Genomic DNA, 22,882 nt, shown 5'->3' with positions numbered 1-22,882 from the left:
GTTTGACAGCATTACAGATTCTACCTTTAACAATTAAGTGGCAACGGCCCCTAGCAGCTCGGGTCTGCATTTCTTAAACACAATATATATATAAGAATTAAAGCCGTATTTGTTGCCTGTCGATTGCCACCTCAGGCATCAAAATCCGTTCAGTGGTTCTCGAGTTACATGCCGATATGTGAGGAGTGCACCATTATACACTGCAGAGTCAGATTACCACTCCAGAGGCTCTAGCTCCGTCAATCGTTTGGCGATCTCGAAAATTTGCCAATGAGTGTGGCTTTCCAATGATGCCCCAAGTGGGGATGTGCGAATCAGGGATCTAGGTGAAAAGTCACGAGCGAAAACCGGAAGACAAAAAAACACAGAATGAATTGAAGTCAATGAGGAAATGGAATCCTGGAGAGCTTTTCTTTTTGTACATAGTTTACCAAAATCGCTCCTATTCACTCATTTCTGAACAGATTTTTATGAAATTTGGACATGTACTACATAAGACTTCAGTGTTTTCCAGCTTCTACCAATTTATTTGGATATACTATTTCTGGATATTGCAACTACTACAGAAAAACACGAGTAACACGTTTTTCTACAACTCAAGTTCAGACCTATGTTACTCTATTTCATTAGCACTAAAAGTGATTTTTCTTTATTGTGTAAGAAACTTCAGAATGTTATCTTTCAAAAGAGACCAGGCTTATGCATGTGCTATAAGTATAAAGATACGCTTTTCAAAAAAAGTATGCAGTCCTCAAGTTCAAGTTTAAAAATGGCCACTGTTCTGGGCGCCAGTTAAGTGGTTAACTGAGGCTTTTTTGAATGTTTTGTCCTACATACAATTCTCTCTCAGTTAATACTGGGCCCTTGACATTCTGAAGCAATTTTCAAATTGTTAAAATGATTCTGGAATAGTACAGTATATAGAGAGTATAAAAATATGTGGAGCACATAGTTTTCCTTAAACAAACATACATACAAGCAACATAATCTTGCTGTAGAAGTGCTTACAAAAGTGGAGTAATTGACAGTCAGTGGCGTATATATTAATTCGTTACCTTTATCCAAGCGAAGAACAAGTTCATTGCATTCATGTTGTTGTATTGCGTTTGCCAGAACGCGAGGAATTCAAAATCGGCATAGATATCAGGTCGTTGCAGCAGGCTTCCGAGCAGCTTGTCCACTTTGATGGTACGGAAAACATTGAAGATAATTGCAACGAGGGCCAGCTGGAAAAGAGAAATGTGTATTTCATTGTTAACCCTTTTCACTACCACACTACAAAAGGGTTAACCCTTTCACTGTGACACGGCAGAAGGTTAACCCTTTCACTGCCACACGACGGAAGGTTAACCCTTTCACCGCTACACGACCGAAGGTTAACCCTCTCACCAACACACTACAGAAGGTTAACCCTTTCACCACCACACTACAGAAGGTTAACCCTTTCACTACCACACTACAGAAGGTTAACCCTTTCACTACCACACTACAGAAGGTTAACCTTTTCACTACCACACTACAGAAGGTTAACCCTCTCACCGTCTGTAGTGTGGTAGTGAAAGGGGTTAATACAGAAATTATCTAACGCAGAAGAATTGAGCCAATGAAATGTGTCGTAAGCGTGACCGCCGTGATCTTGGTGAAAACGAGGAGAACCCCTCTCACCATGATCACCACGATGTCCAGGACGTTCCAGACGCTGGTGAAGTAGGAGCACCTGTGTATCCGCAGCTCCAGGACCTCCTCCACCACGTAGTAGAGGATGAACAGACAGAAGACCGCCTCACAGCCGAGGACGAAGTAATCCCAGTGGGTGATGTAGCGGATCAGTTTCACAGTTCTTATCTGGTAGGAAGGGATCGCTCCACCGGTCGCTGGGAATTCAACCAGCAACCTGTGAGAAAAGGTAAAGACGTCAGTCAAACGACGTGGATTTTTTGGACAGTTTAAAAATATAATAGTGCTATTGTTCATTTGAACCCTTGCACTGAATAACCATGTGATTCTGTTTTAGAAATTCTTTGGACATGCGTTTGCAGTTGTGACGTTGATCGAAATCACTTGGGAGTGTGTGTGACATTGACTGTCTTTAACTATGAGTGAATACAACACTCTTAAGTTACCATGTTTAAATAATAAAGTTAAGGAAAACATTGTTCCTCTGAAAACTTAAAATGGACTTATATGTTTTTTTTGTCTGAGGTACTAAATTGAAGCCTTCAGACAGAAACCATGTGTGTCTGTTTTGCAAATTTTAGACAATAATAAACACATGTAGTAGTGTAGTAAATTATTATCACTTTGAGAGTGAATGTTATGTGAATGTATCAGCTGAAAGAAGGTTAATGTAGTATGAATACATATAACACTTTATTGCACTGTATATGTGCACTTTATGTGCTCATTTCATGTATATTCTATTCTACTACTTATTGCACTGCACTATTTCACTCTGTCTATTCTATCTTACTCTTTTTATTATTGTCTATTTTTATAACTGAATCAAACCATAAACAAGGTGGCCTGTTGGGATGTTAGATCCTAATGTGAAAAACGTTAGGTTATAACTAAAACCAAGTTCTGTTAATTAGGGGTGACGCTTGGCATCACTCTGCACTATCTCGCATATGTGCACGCGCACTGAATAAAGACCACAAATGTACCTTTAATCCCAGTATTAGTCTGACCACACCCCTCATCAGCTTACCTTCATAAGCAGGTGTGTGGTCACCTGCTCTCCTTCCCAACAAGGTGAGGTCAAGGGCTGCAGCGGCCGTCGGATGCCAAGCGTCACCCCTAATTAACAGAACTTGGTTATAGTTATAACCTAACGTTCTGTCTCATTAGGGGCTCTGCTTGGCATCACTCTGCACAAAGGGAGGCCAAGCGGAGCCACTGGCCGACAAATACACCCCGCTGACAGCCCCCCACAACCATCAGAACAGGGAGGGCCGAGCCCCCCCGACCCACCCTAATGGAGGGCAACCCCCCTATTAGGGGCTTCACGGGAGGGCGACGGACCCGACCGTGCGAAGAGGCACTCAAGCAACTCAACGCACAGGGTGAGCAGACCGTGGCTTGACCCCACGACTACACACACGCACAACCCGCATGCCACCCGGGAACGAACGGAGGAACAACCTCGTTACTGCCCCCAGAATCACGGGGTCAAGGGCAAACCCAACCCCGTGGCAAGGCCGTAGCAGCGGAGCGCGAAGGAAGACCCAGACCCACCAAAAGGACTGGACTCCCTGGAATGGGGGCCCGGAGAAGTCCATGATGCCAGCATCAAGACCCCACCAGGTGGGCACGTAGTGCCCCGCCCCCCACATCGCCAGCGTATTCGGACAAAGGCCCCTCAGCCGAGCGGGCCCCGTCCCCCCAATAGTACACCGCCTGGCACACTGACCCTGCAACAGGCAGTCAGCATGGCCGTAAGCACACAAAAAAGGTTAACCAACGGAAGCAGGCAGCGCACCGGGGAAAAACCAGGCAACAGGCTATTAACCCTAGCCTGGAGACTGCGGACGAGACAGGCGCCAGAGGGGACAGCTGAACACAGCCGCCCCGGCGGAAGGAGCGTAAGCTGGCGGTGTTGCATGACCAAGCCTCCATTTAAAAACCCCCACCCAGAGGGGTCGAGGCAGAGAAGGCTGACACGATTGGCAGACGTCATGAACGTGCAGGGGCACCCTCAAACGGTGAACCCGGGAGTTGCCACTGCTCCAACACACCAGGGAATCAACCACCTTGGTGTTACCCAATGCGGTGGTTGTTCCTATAACCCCTCAAGAAAAAACTCCAAAACACACCTGCGGGTATACACCGGCTATACCGCAGTACAAGTGTTTCAGTTTTCAAAAAAGGGTTAACCCAGGCCTACGGGTCGACGAAACATTACTTCGGACCGGGCCTGGCGGTACGGGAAGCACAGGGTCACCAGAGGAGGTCAAAAACCACCCCCACAGGCCCCTCTTCGCCATGCGTGAGAGAGGAGCGAAAAAGAATGGAGAACCAGCCCCTAAGCACACCGTACCTGGTATTCCCAGGCGGTCTCCCAACCAAGTACTAACCAGGACCAACCTGTGTAGCGGCCAAGATCCGACGAGATCGAGCGTGTACAGGATGGCATGGCCGTAAGCCATTACGACAGTGCTGAGTAAAAACGTACCCAACCAGGGTCTTCAATAGCGCTTAACCCTGTGACACCCGGACCGACCTGGCATTTTTCCCCCTGAAAAAAGCCCAAGTCCCTCAGGGTACCAGAACAGCAGATCTGCATCCCCGGCGGACAACGGGTTCAACTGATCCGGACCAGCGTGACCAGAACCAGTCCCGTGCCCTAACCACGCCGACATGCCTACTCCAGGAGAAAGGGCAGATATGCGTGTCGATCTTAACATGAAAAGAAGGCGCCACCCAGACGTTCGGGCGAACCGCGCCCGGTGGCCCACCCCAAGGGCGTGAGACCCCTCTACATATGTTCAGATCCATTCCGTCATCATCCCCCAGACATGAACGAGAATCCGTCGAAAACCAACCCAGGTCGTGGGATTTGGTCGTCGGAAGAGGAAAAAACCCCATCTCAGTTGCTTTATAAAAACGCCGTTTTAACCACAAGCAACCAAGGCGTGCCAGTCAGTCGCCTGTTTACAGCGAGCTAGCACTATACGTGCGTCGGGACACACCCCCATCAATGAACAGGCTATTTAGACCTGTCATTGAATCCCCAAGGCGCCCAGGGGAACGACAAGAGGGGCGTGACACTTCCTAACTCCAACACTTTTTGAATAGAAAAGAAGGAAGCATCAACAGTATGTATCCCAGTCTACACAGCCAGGGGTAAAAAAAAATCACATTTTTACATCCCACCACCCTCCCATAGGAAGGAGACGGGAATCCCCAGAGAGACTTCCCACGCGAGCTGTACAGATTGAAAAGAATATATTGCACCTTGAGCCATGTAAAAAATTGGTTTTAGGGCTCTCAGGGGAAGAGGCACTGAACCCATACACACTCAATAATCGAATTGAATCGATTACATATACAATAGAATAGGACACCTTCTAGAGGGTCCACTCACTTTGACAATCTGAGGAGGAAGGCTCTGTACTCTGATGGAGGCTCCCTCACATGGAAGAAGGAGTCCGAACTCACAGAAGGCCCGAAAAAGGCGCTTGGTGAGGAGGAGCCCTGACCACCCCCCTGAAACAGATCCATCACATGGACCTGAACAGCACACGGAAGTCCTACCAACAGAGACGCGCACGGTGACGTACTCTATGGCGGGGGAATTCCTGCGGTGCACACGCCCAATATAACAGGCCGTGGGACCAGGAAACTCCCCCCCCCCCCCCCCCCCCCCCCCCCCGGGGGTTCGGCACGTTACGGGAACCTTGAAGGACAGGGGGTGTACCCCTGACCGACAGAAACAAGGAGGAGAGGAAAGGTTACGAGTTCACCCCTTTACGACCCCACACCCATGATACGATGTAATGACAAAAAGAGAATATGACACAGTCATAGTCAGCTCTATGAAGCGTTTGACAGCTCCACACAGCGCATGAGCTAACCTGCTATCTGATTTTTACTAAGGAAAAAACACAGAATAGAGAGGGCTCTAAGAGCCCCGGTCCAACATACACATGTGCTTCTGTGGCCAGTCCAACCCAGTTGTAGGTCACATGACACACACAACCCATCATCACCTACAAAAAATGGCAAAAACACTCTACAGAGGAACGCCGTTTTTCATAATGAGAGAATACATAATTCTCGATTAGTATCGGCCACAGGCCTTGCTAAGCACACACGACAGCGACCAAACAATCTTTTCTTTTAGGAAAATAAAGTTTCTCTAGCAGTTTTAGCACAACCTCAGCAATCAAGCTAAGGGTTACATCGCATCCCTACCACACAAAAGACACAATTTAGTGCACAACATGTCTGATAGGAGGATGAAAAAGTCCCCAGGGAACCGGGGGGAAACACAATCCTCTTATTTTACCCTTAATACGGCCAGTTAAAACAGGAAAACCTGTTAATATGTGAACACACTGTTCATTGTCATCACAGGCTGAGAAAAGAACATTCTTTTACTCACTTGTCACTAAGCATAGCTTCATAGGTTAGTTACCTTAGTTGTGAGTACACGGTACATATAAACACCATGATGTTTCTCACACAACAACCAGATCATTTTCACATCTGTAACAACAACCCGATTTGCACGGAGAAGCTAACTGCCAGTGACAAAAACAGTTCACACATAACTTGCGTCGTATCCTAAATGCATTGCAGCAACACACGTTTTGGGAAAAACATCGTTATTCACAAAACATTTAGAAAAGTAAAACCAGAAGACGTGTTATAAGGTCTGGTCAAACCTTGTCCTACCCGGAACGTAGATCAGCGAAGTGCAGACTCAAGACCCCGTAGACAACACAGCCGATCCTGTGTTGCTCGAACTGGGCAGCGTCGTCGCTCCAACCAGTCGCTACAGTCCTCTTTGTTGACGCAATCCCCGTCCAGGCTCAGGGCAGGGTCGACGAACATCCCCTGTCAAGGATGACGTCGTAGTCAAGAGTGTAAAACATGTTATAATCAAAGCACGTTCAACAGAATAGCATTAAGCTAACGGCCGCTCCACTGATGGCTGCCTTTCTGATCGCTCCGTCGAGACTGTGCTTTCTTTTGTTAATTTTTATAGTATTAGGAGTTTTATTTGCACCAACTGTTGGTGCATTATATGTGTATGACCGTCAGTCAATCATTGACATTGGATTAAGGAAAACTTACCGATTGGATTGCTCTCTGGATCGGATCGCTGAACAGCAGAAATGGCCCGCCGAGATCCTTTGTTATGGCCATGGCCAAGACCAGGAGAAGCCGCCGCGAAGACGTGGAAAGAGAGCCGGGGTCCGAAACAGACTGAGGTCCAAACGACACAGAACCACATTGCCCAGCATATTGTTGGCCAATGTGCAATCGATAGGAAATAAATTGGACGACATCAGAGCACGGATCCAATTCCAGAGGGACATTCGGGATTGTAACGTCCTCTGTTTCACAGAAACTTGGCTGAGTCCAGATGTCCCGAATCACGCAATAGAACCGGCAGACCACTTCTTCGTTCTCCGCAAGGACCGGACGGCAGAAGAGTCACTAAAGAAGAAAGGAGGCGGCATTGCCTTCATGATAAACAAGGAGTGGTGCGATTTAGGCAACACAAAGGAACTGTCTAACCACTGCTCCCCAGACCTAGAGTTTATCACGATAAAATGTCGACCCTTCTTCCTCCCAAGAGAGTTAACGTCCATCATCCTCATCGGAGTGTACATTCCACCACACGCGAACACTGGGGTCGCACTTTCAAAACTTCACGACGAGGTAAACAAACTCCAGACAGCTAATGTTGACGCTGCCATTTTGGTTCTGGGTGATTTCAACAGCGCGCGTCTTAAAAAGGTGTTGCCGAATTTCTATCAGCATGTGACCTGTCCCACCAGAGGCGAGAACATATTAGACCATGTATACTCGCAATTTAAGAATGGGTACAAGTCACAGGCTCTTAGTCCATTCGGTAAAAGCGATCACGCCGCCATATTTCTTTTGCCAAAGTACAAACAAAGTCTCAAGCGAACGCCGGTGGTCTCGCGAGAGGTTAAGCGTTGGGCCGTGACGTCAGAGGAGTCACTCCAAGCTGCACTTGGATGCACAGACTGGAGTGTATTCCGTGATAACACAGCCAATATTAACGAATACACCGAAACGGTGATTGACTATGTCTGTACTCTGGTAGAAGAAACAATCCCCTCCACCAAAATTAAAATCTACCCAAATCAAAAGCCCTGGGTAGACAAATCCGTCCGTGAGGCTCTGAAAGTGTGCACATCAGCATACAACACCGGGCTGGTGACAGGCAACATGGAAGAACACAAGATGGCAAGATACAACGTCAGGAGAGCAGTAATAGAGGCAAAACGGCGTTACAGGGATAAAGTTGAACTTCAGTTTGAACAGGCTGACTCTAGAGGCATGTGGCAGGGCCTCAGAACAATGACAGACTACAAAGGCACCCCCCTCAAACTGAACAGTGACATCTCCTTAGCAAATGATCTCAATTCCTTCTATGCAAGGTTTGAGGCTGTGAATAACAACACCAGCCTACAAACCACGGCAATGGGGGGGGGGGGGGGGTCTGCTGATGGAGACTCAGTGTTCAGGGTAACAGAGCATGAGGTGAGACGGATCTTTAAAAAAGTGAATATCAGGAAGGCAGCAGGACCGGACGGCATCCCCGGCCGCGTCCTAAAAGTCTGTGCCGACCAACTGGCCCCGGTATTCACTGACATCTTCAACCTGTCCTTGGAACAGGCTGTCATCCCCACCTGTCTGAAGAAGTCCACCATCATCCCTGTACCCAAAAAATCTACGCCTGCTTGCCTCAACGACTACCGCCCTGTAGCCCTCACCTCCATAGCCATGAAGTGCTTTGAGAAGCTAGTGAAGGGCTACATCTGTTCCTCCCTCCCCATCAACCTGGACCCTCTGCAATTTGCATATCGCCCCAACAGGTCCACGGAGGACGCCATAGCCCATGTGCTGCACACAGCAGCATCACACCTGGACAAGAGGCAGGGGAACTATGTGAGAATGCTGTTCATCGACTACAGCTCAGCATTCAATACCATAGTCCCCTCCAAACTCATAGCCAAGCTCAGGGACCTGGGCTTGAACTATGACCTCTGCCAGTGGGTCTTGGACTTCCTGACGGGCAGACCCCAGGTGGTAAGAGCCGGCAACTGCACCTCCTCATCCATCACGCTCAACATAGGGGCCCCCCAGGGCTGTGTTCTGAGCCCCCTCCTCTACTCCCTGTACACACATGACTGCGTAGCACAGCGGAACAACAACACCATCATCAAATTTGCTGATGACACAGTAGTGGTGGGCCTGATCTCTGCCAACGACGAAAGGGCCTACCTGGAAGAGGTAGAGAACCTGTCACAGTGGTGTCAGGAGAACTGCCTCTCCCTGAACGTCAGCAAAACAAAAGAGATGATTGTGGACTTCAGGAGGTCGGGGGTCAAGGACTACAGCCCCCTCAGCATCGACGGGGCACCGGTTGAGAGAGTGAACAGTTTCAAGTACCTCGGAGCCCACATATCCGAGGACTTGACATGGACCACACACATTGACAGTGTTGTGAAGAAGGCACGACAACGCCTCTACTTCCTCAGGCGCCTAAGGAAGTTCCAAGTCAGTCAGAAGATCCTTAAGAACTTCTACTCATGTACAATAGAGAGCATCCTGACCGGCAACATCACCTCCTGGTTTGGGAATAGCACTGCACAAGACCGTAGCAGACTACAAAGAGTGACACGTTCAGCCGAACGCACAATTGGAGGGGGGCTTCCCACCCTCCAGAACATTTACAACAAGCGGTGCAAGGGGAAGGCTAAGAGAATTATTAAGGACTCGAGCCACCCGAACAACTGCCTCTTTGAACTGCTGTGGTCAGGCAAGCGATACCGGAGTCTTAAGGCGAGCACAGAAAGACTCAGAAGAAGCTTCTATCCCCAGGCCATCAGGCTGCTAAACGAACAATAATCACTATGCAACAACCATCAAATGCACACAGCACACACACCCACAGGCACACACTCACTCAAACAAACAACACACTGCAGCACCCACTCTCCACACTTTAGATCACACAAACACACTTACACTTTATATTTATTGATAAAGGATTTGCACTACAACTCGTACACCTACTGTGAATTGTACCTAAATTGCACCTCGTCCCATTTCTCCATTTCTGCCTTGCACTATATAGTATTGTATATTAGTACACTGCACAGTATTGTATATTGTATGGTAACTACGTCTATTCTGCATCGAACATTGTACATATGTCTAAACTGAACACTGTGACCTAATTTTTTTTACTTCTAATTTTACTATGTTATTTTATTTCATACTTATCTTGTCTTGCACAGTCTCTGGAGCGCAACAGTAAGAAGCATTTTGTATAAAAGTATTCTGTACTTCTGTATGACAACTATTAAAGAAACTTGAAACTTGAACCGTTCGGGCGCTACTGCCCCTGCTCGCGAGACGCCGAGCTAACGGCGCACGCGACCAGAAGCGAGCTCGCGGCGGCGCGCGAGGAGCTGAAGCTACCCCGCGCCAGGCCTTGGCCTATAGCAGCAAGCTAACGTTACCTAGTGATCACGACATGCTAGCGCCGCAGCTAACAGCTGACTGGCTAACAGTAGGCCCAACCTAAGTAGGCCATGCAGCGATCCCAGCAGGCTAACGCAGCAGCTAACAGCTGACTGGCTAACCGTAAGCTAAGCAGCTATCACCTGAACATGTATACAATGACATAACACTCACCCAGACAGGCCGCCGTTCTGAACCTCTCCTCACTTTTTAAGAGAAAAGAGAAACAAGATGTCAACACTGCTTTACAACGGTGATTTTACCAACACCCGACGGAATCAGCACAATACCAAACTGGCCTGTGTAGCTGACTTGAACATGGATCTGCCGCTATCGCACATCCATGCACATATCTCCTCGTGAAGGAATACTCTCATTTGGATATGAAAGAAGGGGCTTAACACGGGACAGAGAGATATCCACTCGTCCAGAACACACAGGGATCACCAGTGTTAATGGTCGCGGCCCACTAGTTAAACTAAAATGGCTTCAGACCAAGGTCTTCTGTCGTCTAGGAGACTGAACAAAGGACCCTAGCCTGGGGCCGGTTTTCATAAACATTGTCAAGTAGCCCCCATAGCACTAACAGACAAGTGAAGCCTGCCAGCAAACATAACTCACCAGAACCAGGAACCCACCGCGTCTCACAACCGCGGCGCGTCCTACAGCCCAGCTGTGCCTTTACCGCAACCAGCACCCAGCCAGGACTGCAGTTGGAAAAGCATGTAGCGGCACGAACTCTCAATACGAAAACCGGTGGAGGATTTTTAGAATGATCATCATCTTCCAGACACTCCAGTACGAAGACAATATCGCCGTATTTTCTCGAAAATAGTGAGAGAGAAAATAAAGATATGATGTCAACGTATCCTTGTTTCCCAAAGCTGCTCCTAATCCTTTCTTCCAGCATGGTGTCAAGTGTGGGGATCTACCGAGGCACTTCTTCCTTGTGGTGAAAGCGAGAAGGAGGAGAGCAGGTGACCACACACCTGCTTATGAAGGTAAGCTGATGAGGGGTGTGGTCAGACTAATACTGGGATTAAAGGTACATTTGTGGTCTTTATTCAGTGCGCGTGCACATATGCGAGATAGTGCAGAGTGATGCCAAGCAGAGCCCCTAATGAGACAGAACTGATTTTATATGGCTGCACTTTATGTGCTCATTTTATACCTGTCTTTTTTCTGTTGTGAAGCACTTTGAGCTGCAGTTTCTGTATGAAAGGTGCTATACAAATAAAGTTATTATTATTATTATTATTATTATTATTATTATTACTCCAATGTACAGCCTTGGATAATACGATTTGAACATGTCACTCATCCGAAAAACAAACGCATATGGGTCTTTGAAGAACTTAATTGTGCTCTCTCTACCTGATGACACAGAACATATTGATGTTTGCATTATAGGTGGAGAAGTCAACGAAGATGGCTCTGGTTCCGCGGTCCAGCCACAGGTTGTTCACTAGCTCTGCCAGCGTGCCAGCGCTCTCCTCCTTGGTGCTGCTCAGGTCCTGGTAGTAGCCCGCTCCGCTGTACGTGGTCAGCAGGCCCCAGTGAGAGGAACCTTTGACCTCTCTCTCTGTGTGGTACCGCCAGCTGAAAAGGCAGGCGAACGAGAGGCCGTCAACGAGAAGAACGAGAAGAGCGAGTACACCAGGTCCACACTACGCATGAGGCTGCACAGGGAGGTTCCATCCATTGTAGTGCTTACGGGTAAGAAGCTGTAAGCTGGTCAGTAACATGAGTCATCTTTTTTCTTTTTTTTTTACCCATCACCCATACAAAAAACAAGAGACAAAAACACAAACAAAGGTGTGAGCACCAGTATAGATCCTGGACTGGTATACATCTAATATCCATCCCTACTCGTCCCCACATACATATACAAGAAAAATAACAACAACAGTAATAATAGCAAATAAATAAAAAATGAAACAATAGAAAAAAAAAACAAGCAAAAAACAAAATAAAAATATAATAATAATAAGTAAAAAGGCTTGAATTTTCATTGTAGGTGTAGCTGTAGGCCTAAGGGGTGCTCTCCAACAATTGAGCAGTAGATCAAGACATCACTGTTTCATGTTACTTAAAATCTTCCTCAATTCTCATCTTTGAGCAATGAAATCAATCAAAAGTATAATTCCAAAAAATACCCAGCTGTCAATCTAGAAATTAGGTTGTTTTTGTTGTTCATTCCTGATCTGCAGGTGCAAGGTTTTCGCCCCAACAGCAACAACAATGGATGCACGACCAAACACCAAAAGACGAAACGTGCAGAGATGGCTCACGCGGTTCCGTTGACGAGACCAAAATTGATATCGTCCTCCTTCTTCTCATTGTAGACGTCGAAGCACCCGGTGATCTCCTCCTGGAAGTCTCGGTGGACCTTACAGGAGTTGTTCTTCATCTTGATCTGCCTCATCCTGGGCACGCCCAGCAGCATGTTCTCATAGTAGATGAAGGACTGGTCTCCGGTGTCCAGAGACTGGTTGTTGTACCACTTGGTCCAGTACAGGCCGTCGAGCAGCGGGCCCTGGGCATACTGTTCAGACACAGACGGGTGAGGCCCTGGGCATACTGTTCAGACACAGACAGGTGAGGCCCTGGGCATACTGTTCAGACACAGACAGGTGAGGCCCTGGGCATACTGTTCAGACACAGACAGGTGAGGCCCTGGGCATACTGTTCAGACACAGACAGGTGAGGCCCTGGGCATACTGTTCAGACACAGACAGGTGAGATAAATGCATTTTACATAAACAAGTGCCATTATCTGGTCTCGTGTTGCAAACGATTATCTAACTTATTTGTAGTGTGACGTGTGTTTGGTAACACTTTCACTTCAGGGGCACAATAATAATGACATAATTGAATGAGATTATGTACCTAGGAAATGGTGAGGGACTAACAACCCATTGATTATACCTTGTGTATACTGTTTACTCTTAGTATATTCAGATTCAACTTCGTTATTGCCTACAGACCTATCTGCACCTTTGTTTACACTGTTTGTTTTTCTCATATTTTTATATTCAGAGTTAATTATATTGTTTACAGAGGCGGCTGGCTGGCGCAGCGGTCATCAACGCGAGAGACACTGGTATCGAATCCAGCTGTCAGCGTTGCCTCCGGCTTGGCCGGCCGTCATACTGGCTCAATTGGCAGAGTCAGCGGGAGGGAAGCCGGTGGGGTGGTAATCTGGTCGTTATAAACAGCGACTCCTACAGGTCGGTCAGGGCGCCTGCACAGCGACGAAGGGAGGTGGTGAGGGTAGTGTGAGCCTCCCACACGTTACACCTCACCAATGAGAGTCCGCGCTGGCAGGTGAAAAGAAGTGGCTGGCTGACTCTGCATGTATCGGAGGGGACATGCGATAGTATCTATCAACCCTCCCTAGACCGACCAGTGGGGGGCACATGCGAGCAACGGCCAGGAAGGGGAGGGGGGAATTGGCATGACGACTAAATTGGGATGGTAGGAAAAAAAACAGAAAAAACAGGAGGAGAAAAAGTGGATAAACATTTTTTTATATTGTTTACACTGTTTATTTTTTTATCATTTTTTAAATTCAGATAACATTTTATTTATGTCTTTCTACTATTACTCTGCTCATACCCTTACCTCCCATCCCCCCTCCCCATGCTGCTATGACACCCAAATGTTCCCAAGGGGATCAATAAAGGAATATCTTATCTTATTATTAATGAAGAATGAAGGACCGTCAAGTTGTTGGACTCAAGTCTCAGAGAGAGTTAATAACACATTTAGTAAAGAACTGTCCATGTGACTCAAATCCCCTCTCCTACCCCTTCACCTCTATTTCTAAAAGCTGTCAGATAAACTGTGTGGGAAGCAACAGTTGTGATCAAGAAAAGAAGGCGGGTTTGATATAGGTGCCCCAAAAAGCAAAGTGTTACCAAGTGTTCTTTCACTTGTTTCTGAAACCCAAGTAAACATTTCTAACTTCTAATACATACACAAACATGGCAAAATAAACCCAGGTAGAATTTCTTTTTCTGTGACCAGGTTCCTACTTTCCAAGAGATCATTTTGCAGTTATTGCTCTTGATGGCTGGGCCTGGGGGAAAGAAAACAAAATGCCAATGGTGACAGTGGAACCCCAAGGCAGCTAATGTGAAGGTTGACCTTTCCTGCGTTTCTGTGGTGTGTCTGCCGCTCAATGTAAACACATGATATACTAGTGCGAAATATCACTTTCTCTCCTCCTCACATCACTCTGATACCACGGGAGCTCCAGTAATACTCACAGTCCAGAAGTCAGCCATGGTGCTGATGGACTGAAACTTAACACCGCTGTCACTGGCCGTGTTGACAAACAGATCCGTCATAGCTTTAGTGTAATAGTAGGTGCTTGAGCTGGTCATACCGTATGTCACTGCGAAGACAAGCATAACCGCATTGATACGTTGATTAATCATCTATTCATATCTGGCTTTGCTCAGGCTCAGCTTTGAAATGTCGCCCCCCCCCCCCCCCCCCCCCCATTCAAATCAAGCCCAGATAAGCCAAGTCAGAAGAAGCAGACACGGATGGTTTCATTCAAGACCTGTTATTTAGACCGTGCTCATCACGTCACGGCAGTCAAATAGACACCAGCTTAGGGACGGTAATTAGTTTGAAGAGGGAGAGCATACCCTCGTCAAACAATGTAAATCCAGCCCTTACAAAAGGCGACAATAGCTTGAGCCAAACGCTCTTATCAGTGAAAGGCCAGAGAGCAGAGCCTGTGTTCCTCTCGCTCTTGTTCGGCAGGACAATACGGAGGAGTCGGGGAGGGATTTATAACAGGGCCACTAAAAGCAGGGAGGAGCCGCTGATGATAAATCAAACATTTCAAGCGGCTTTACTACAGAGCCAGTGGCGGCTTCTCAAAGCACAGACATCACTTGTGACTTTAATCGCCGCTGTTAGGGTTTGACAGCGACCACAATGACGATTACTGTGAGCACACAAATAGAGATACAAATGAAAAGTAAAAGTTGACACAATGAATTACATTACGTGGCATTTGAATGATGCGCATTGGAAGCTCCTATTTGGAACAGAAATTCGCCACCAAACTTTTTTTTATCCAATCAGATTTCCACACCACAGGCTTGTGTGGTATGGGGGGGGGGGCAAAAACATAAACAGCTTAATGCTTGTATGCATTCTTGGATGCTACATTAACCCTTTCACTACCACACTACAAAGGGTTAAAGCTTTCACCTTTCACTATCACACTACAGACGGTTAACCTTTCACTACCACACTACAGAAGGTTAACCTTTCACTACCACACTACAGAGGGTTAACCTTTCACTACCACACTACAGAGGGTTAACCTTTCACTACCACACTACAGAGGGTTAACCTTTCACTACCACACTACAGAGGGTTAACCTTTCACTACCACACTACAGAGGGTTAACCTTTCACTACCACACTACAGAAGGTTAACCATTTGTAGTGTGGTAGTGAAAGGGTAATGAAAGGTTAACCTTCTGTGTAGTGTGGTAGTGGAAAGGGTAAATACTATCTTTTAACATAACTGCACACATAATGATACATTTAGCTAAACGCTAAATGCTAAAATCTAGATAGCCATGCGTAAAGTAGAGCCAATAATAATAATGCATAACCCTCCATTATTATTGAAAACACTGTTTTCTTACAACCAGTCAATTTGAGTTGGATTTCTTGAAAAACGTTTGACACGAGAAGGTTGTCATATCAAACACACGCAAAGCAACAATATCTTGAGCCAATACCAAAGGAGATTATTGAGAATCCTCCAAGAAAAGTTAATGTAGCATCTTATTACATTTTGAATTGACTTTAAAGGCCCAATCCCTAATTGGTAGAGAAAAAATAAATAACAGTTTTCATTCGGATGTTTTCATTCTGTAGATTGACTGGGCTCTTGATATAAGGACTAACACTAGACAGATAAATATTTATTTAATTTTTATTGTTTTTGTATATTTTGTGGCTGTAAAAGGTTTGTTTACATTGGTAATGTGGGTAAAACAGGCCTGTATTCTGACTTGCAGTGGGTTCTTATTTTCCTTATCTACAAATCAAACTGCAAAAATATACATGGATATATATATACAATATATATATATGCATACCCCACACTTATATGGCCAAAGAAAATGCAGGATTGGGGAAAGTAAATAGACCCAGACTTTGCCAGACCTGTAGTACAAACATTTCTAGTACACAGTGGAGTTTTAAATGTATACTCGCAGAGGCATATGTCCACCAGGAACACACCACGTAGACCAGTTTAAATTAGGGATGTTCGATATTGGCTTTTTTTTTTTACCAATATACCGATATTGTCCAACTCTTAATTTCCGATACCGATATCAACCGATACCGATATATGCAGGGTCCCCCCCCCCCCCCCCAAAACTGAATAATTTCAGGTAATTAACATTACATATCTCTTGTCGTGGAATTAACACTAATTAACAACATTATGCATACCTTTGACAATAAATAAAATAAGAATTTGTTCTTACTTGCTTGCCTGGGTAAATAAAGGTTGGATAAATAAATGTAAAAAAAGAATACATTTAAAAAAATATATTTTACCGATAATTTCCGATATTACATTTGAATGCCAATATCGGCCGATAATACCGGACATCCCTAGTTTAAATGTATACTCACAGAGGCATATGTCCACCAGGAACACCACGTAGACCAGGAGCTCCCTCAGCGTGGTCCTGACAAACAGCTCTCTGTTGTCTGACGTGTTCTCAGTCAGCGTTGTGCCCCACAGGCCTACCGGGAGCAGCACAGAGCCATCAGTTATCCAACAATCGGTAGCAATTTATATGAACTGAGACATGAGACAATTCAAACTGAATTATAAAGAAATAATTTTCACGAGGTACAGGGATGAGGAAGGGATTTGACATTCACGGGTGTTTACATTTTTATTTGATTTCTTTCATGTTTTACATATATATATATTTTTATGTTTTGCATATATATTTATTTTGTAAGGTTTTAAATTAGTACATTCATTTTAATTTGTTTTTGTTTTATATTGTTTGTATTTACATAATACAGTAATAATACATAAAAATAAAGATATCAAATCAAAAACTGGATGCTCATAACGCATTCATTACTTATCTATGAATGTATTGAATGTAATAACAGGGTAATAAAAATCACAACACATCGATAAGTCAGTTGTGTACTAGTCTAGGGTGTACATAGGCTTACAGGAACACCCACGTCTATCTCTGGCCAGTGTTTTCATTTAATTTCAAACCTTTATTTAAACTCGAAAGGCAACTGAGCTTTTCCTCATTTACAGTTACGTCTAGTGTACATACAGAAATAAGCAAAAAAGGGCATAATAAGATCACACAGCATATATAAAGTCATAACAATAAGACAAAAAGGCAAGATAAAAGTAAGGATAACAAATGCATATAAAACATGTACAACTTGGGCGGCTGGGTGGCGCAGCGGACATTGCGCTCGTCATCAACGCAAGAGACACCGGGTTCGAATCCGGCTGTCGGCGTTGCCTCCGCCGGCCGTCATACTAACTCAATTGGCAGAGTTAGCGGGTGGAAGTCGATGGGTGGTAATCTGGACGTTGTGGACAGTGACTCCTACAGGTCGGTTGGGGGACGCCTGCACAGCAGAAACAGGAAATGGCGAGGGTAGTGTGAGCCTCCCACACGTTATACCTCGCCAATGAGAGTCTGCGCTGGCAGGTGAAAAGATGTGACAGGCTGCCTCCTCGTGTATCGGAGGGGACACGTGATGCAAGGCTTCTATCCTCCCTACAACCGGCCAGTGGGGGGCATATGCGAGCAACGTTCAAGACAGGGGAGGGGAGAATTGGCACAGCGAAATTGGGATGGGAGAAAAATAGAAAAAAAATAGGAGAAAAAGTGGATTAAAAAAAACATGTACAACTTGATTGACAAAGGTTGGAGATCAAGGTCAACAGAGGGGAGAATCTCAAGCTTTAAGGATCAAATCAAATGTGTATAGCCCGAGATCACATGGGCTGTAGAAGAAACATCACAAAATATTAAACAAAAACCACCATAAAATCTAAATATGCAACACACCCAGACTTTAGGAGTTCATTCCATGAGCTAGGGGCATCATAGCTAAATGCAGATTTACCCTGTTCCGAGCAAACTCGAGGGACCCTAAGGACCAGCCAGTCACTAGAACGGGTTCCAAAATTCCATTCCAATAATGATTAGCTTACCAATAAGGGAAAATGAACAAATACCAGTATTTGTTGCGCCTCTCCATCAGAGAGGACCAACCAACCTTCTCATAAAGGACACAGTGATGAGTATCTATAATTACAGGGCTGTCAGTTTATCGCGTTAATTAGATTAATTAATTACACAGCTAATTATCGCGTTATGAAAATTAACTAAAAAATTTTTTAATTTTTTTTTATAATTTTTTTTTTTATCTCATTCATTCCATAAGAATGTAGAATACACATTTACAGACTTTTTTTTTAATATGGTCCATTTGCATGTTCTTGGTATCTGATTCTAGGGACATCTATGAATCTCAGGGAATGTATTCCCAGTGTCAGAAATACTGTGGGCTAGATCCACAAAGAATGGATTGCACGGTGCAAGTTGCACCCTTACTTACAATTCATTATGAATTGAAAATGGGGGACCCTGATGTAAACAAGACGAAAGTCTTTCTCTGGTCTGCATCCCCTTAACAATTGTGTGTATTGAGCCGTACTGTATTGTACCCATTCTGCAATCTGTTAATAACATTTTCATTCAATCAATCAATCTGCGCGGTGATTGATTGAATGGAAATTTTATTTTGAGTAAATTGTAATGAACCAAATGAGAATATCAATACATTTTTTTTTTTATCTTTGACTGTGAATAACACCATGCTCAAATTGACCAGACCTGAAAGATCTAAGCAAATTAATAGATGGAAGATGATTAAACAGAAGGTTTTGTAGATACAGTACTGAATTCTGCCATCCGGACACATGCAATTTGAAATATGATTATAGAATATCAGGCATAAAATGGTTAATGCGATTAAAATGCGATTAATTAGATTGATTAATTAATTACAAATTCAGGATCTGCACGGAACCGGTGACCCACCTTTGATGAAGGAGCAGCAACCTGTACGCTTCTTCCTGACGCTCCGGTCCAGGGGCTCGGGTGCCTCTGGTGGGAAGGGTCCGGGGGGGTCCAGTTTGCACATGCTGTCCACGGAGCCCTGGAAGAGGGGCCGGGGGTTGTAGATGGTGCTGACGCCCCGGGGCAGGGGCGGAGGGGTGCCACAGTAGCCCCGGTTCACGCAGGCGCCGTTCCCCAGGCTGTCCATCTCGCACTCCACCTGCCCGGTGAGGTGACTCTCGGCCCGGTTGTTCAGGCACTTCATGCTGGACGGTGGCTGAACTGTCTCTCTCTGTCCGGAATGCTGCTACTGTCTGCGAGAGGGTCAAACGGAGCTGGGTAGTCTGGGTGGCTTTTGAACAACACCTGCTGGCGGTGAGATGACTATAAAGACTCGATGACACGGGCATGGAGGGGGGAGGGGCTGCCGGGCCTCTTGTCCTGCACAGTGAGTGGCTCATTGTGACATCATCACTCGATTATTTCAAAGGGAATAGAAATAGATAGAATAGAATAGAAATACCTTATTCATCCAGGGAAATTTGGCACTGCAAATCGCTCATAGTATGAATGAATGAATGAATGAATGAATGAATGAATGAATGAAAACTTTATTTAACAGATTGCAGAATGGGTACAATACAGTACGGCTCAATACACACAATTGTTAAGGGGATGCAGACCAGAGAAAGACTTTCGTCTTGTTTACATCAGGGTCCCCCATTTTCAATTCATAGTGAAATAAACGGTAAACGGTAAACATTTGGGTAGACAAAACAAAAAGTCACGAATAAGAATACAAATAAGCCTAAGAATAAAATACGGTCCGGGATATACATTTCCTATGTTACATTCTAATGTAAAATATACAGAAATATACAGTAAGTGTAAAATTGTAAAAGTCCAGGAAGATAGTACTGTCACCCTGTGCGCAGTGATGCAGTGAGGCACAGTGATGCATTATAAAGTCTGATGGCTGTCGGAATAGCCTACAGGTCTAGAGCAGGTCCAATTTAGTATTTTGTGAACGTAAACAAATCAATCCCAGAATTGTGTGATCACATTAACTGCCACGCTTATATCCATCAATGTATGATCACTGCCACCAGTCTAAGCCTATGGAGATGTTCACCTTCTTTGCAGGGCTATAACTTTTTAAATTGTATTGCTAAATTGACATTACTATGGCCCATTCAACATCGATTATCTATCGTTCAGGATGTAGGAACGTTATACTTTTTCATTCATAGATTCATACGAAAATACAGTCTAGAATATAAATGTTTTTATCATTTTCTGCAGTAATTCCTAGAACGTGAGTTATAGGCATAAACGCATATATAGATTATCAACTGCCGTTTGTTGGCGATACACGCTATATTAAAAATTTCAACTGTACATGTTCCTAAACGTTATGACTTATCATGCGCGCATGAACGGGGGGGGCAGGGTCATTTATAATTCCGTGATTGTCAGTAAATGCTTTATGTATTATGGGTGATATATTGATCAGAGCAGTTTGCATTAATAATAATAAACAAACTCGCTGTAAATGACGTCAGCGTCCTCTTACCGTTCGCCGATGAGCCTGGAGGAAAAAGATCCCACTTATTTGACGGCGATCTCCTAGATCCTTTTCCTGTTTGTATAATCATAATAAACGCCCAAATCATATCGATTATTGCGTTATGGCAGCGATCGCTACACACGGACGTGTGTCTAGAGTCCCGCTACAATATGTGAGTGCCGGGCGCATTTGCCAGATGCACAGAGATCTCCAGAGATCCATTTCCGGTTGTAACTCGCCGATCATCCACCAGGCGGCAGTATTGAAGCGTTGCAGAGTTGTGCAGGCTCCCACTGTATCAGCCGAGGCTGGGTGAGGGCATTCGGAATACCATGGCGAAAAAATTTAATATGATCTCAATAACGTAGTACGCCGTGGAATGGCGGAATTAGCATGACCTTGAATCACGTTGTACGACGTTTTTGGCGCAGGATGTGTTAAGATGTCAAATCTGATGTCGTCGAGATGTAAAATGTTATCTTTGTTCCCTGGTTTCTGGCTTTTGATTGGGTTGTCCAAGAAAATAGAAATAACAAATGAAGGGGTGGCTGGGTGACGCAGCGGACTAAGCGCTCGTCACCACCGCAAGAGACACTGGTATCGAATCCGGCTGTCAGCGGTGCCTCCGGCTTGGTTGGCCGGCATACTGACACAATTGGCGGTGTCAGCGGGAGGGAAGCCGGTGGGTGGTAATCTGGTCGTTGTAAACAGCGACTCCTACAGGTTGGTCAGGGCGCCTGCACAGCGAGGGAGGGAAATGGTGAAGGTAGTGTGACCTCCCACACGTTACACCTCACCAATGAGAGTCCGCGCTGTCAGGTGAAAAGAGGTTGCTGGCTGTCTCCTATGTATCAGAGGAAGCATGTGATAGACTTCAGGGCTCCCTAGACGACCAGTGGGGGGCACATGCGCGCAACGACCAGGAAGGGGAGGGGGGAATTGGCATAACGACTAAATTGGGATGGGAGGAAAATACAGAAAAACAGGGATAAAAAGTGGATAAAAAAAAAAAATAACAAATGAAATGGTAAACAGAGTGGTATAGATCCTCTCTATAACATTACTAAAACACAATCTCAAAGTGAAGGGTAGAATGATATAATTTAGGACTGGCAGCATAAGACATGAAATAAGATGAGATAAGATAAGATATTACTTTATTGATCCCCTTGGGGGAATTCAGGTGTCATAGCAGCATGGGGGAGGGGAGGTACAAGTATGGGTAGGGTAATAGTAGAAAGACATAAATATAGGCAATATAATTATATCTGAATATAAAAATATGAGAAGAATAAACAGTAAACAAAGGTGCTATCGGTTATATATATTATACATTACAATAAATATGGTAAAGAATTTGAATCGGCATACAGTAGAGTAAAAGTAAACATAATGCACTTCATTCGGAATGAGAAACACACACAATTACTTAGAATAGACCATGTTACCATTTGTAAACAATGATGACGTTTTGCGATGCACGCGCAATTTGGTTTCACAGAAGTCTCTAGGGACAGTCTGGATGAAATCATGTGATGTCTGTGTGTCGAATCTCTTCTCGAAATAGGTGCTTGCAGTTTGGAGACAGAAACAGAGTTTTTTGCCTACGAGGTGACAGACCAAAAAAAGGGTCAATAAGCACGTAATTTAGTGGTTGAGTCTAAGCGGTTCTCATTGCCAGCCTAGTACGTGGTTGAGTCCACATGGTCCTCACTGCAAATGATTGAAACGTTACTAAGTGGCCTACATCTTACATTTAATCAGACAAAAACACACATACCCCTAACTTAATGTAAATGTTATGAAGTGTTTTTATGCTTTTAGTATAGAGTTATTATTCATTTGTTTTGAAATTAAATAAAGCTTACATCTGAATAAATAATAAATAAGCTTTACATCTTTGAACATGTAGCTT

General features: G+C 44.9%; 1 protein-coding gene across 1 annotated transcript in view; it reads right to left on the bottom strand.

Annotated features, from left to right (window-relative positions):
* The window catches only part of pkd2l1 (polycystic kidney disease 2-like 1), a gene marked incomplete at both ends in the record, with an annotated part of 31,226 nt that extends 11,561 nt beyond the window's left edge, over positions 1 to 19,665 (bottom strand). The window contains 7 exons of the mRNA XM_084321860.1: positions 1,056 to 1,226; positions 1,666 to 1,894; positions 11,605 to 11,829; positions 12,522 to 12,775; positions 14,502 to 14,629; positions 16,915 to 17,028; positions 19,383 to 19,665. Of these exons, the coding sequence (XP_084177986.1) occupies positions 1,056 to 1,226; positions 1,666 to 1,894; positions 11,605 to 11,829; positions 12,522 to 12,775; positions 14,502 to 14,629; positions 16,915 to 17,028; positions 19,383 to 19,665 (1,404 nt within the window). The remainder of the gene's footprint in view (positions 1 to 1,055; positions 1,227 to 1,665; positions 1,895 to 11,604; positions 11,830 to 12,521; positions 12,776 to 14,501; positions 14,630 to 16,914; positions 17,029 to 19,382) is intronic.
* Positions 19,666 to 22,882: the final 3,217 nt, after the last annotated feature.

The sequence above is a fragment of the Notolepis coatsorum genome (genome assembly GCF_963971535.1).
Source record: "Notolepis coatsorum genome assembly, chromosome: 9".
In the NCBI taxonomy this organism is placed as follows: Eukaryota; Metazoa; Chordata; class Actinopteri; order Aulopiformes; family Paralepididae; genus Notolepis; species Notolepis coatsorum.
Note: the sequence above shows the minus strand (reverse complement) of the source record. Positions and strands in the feature narration are given on the sequence as shown.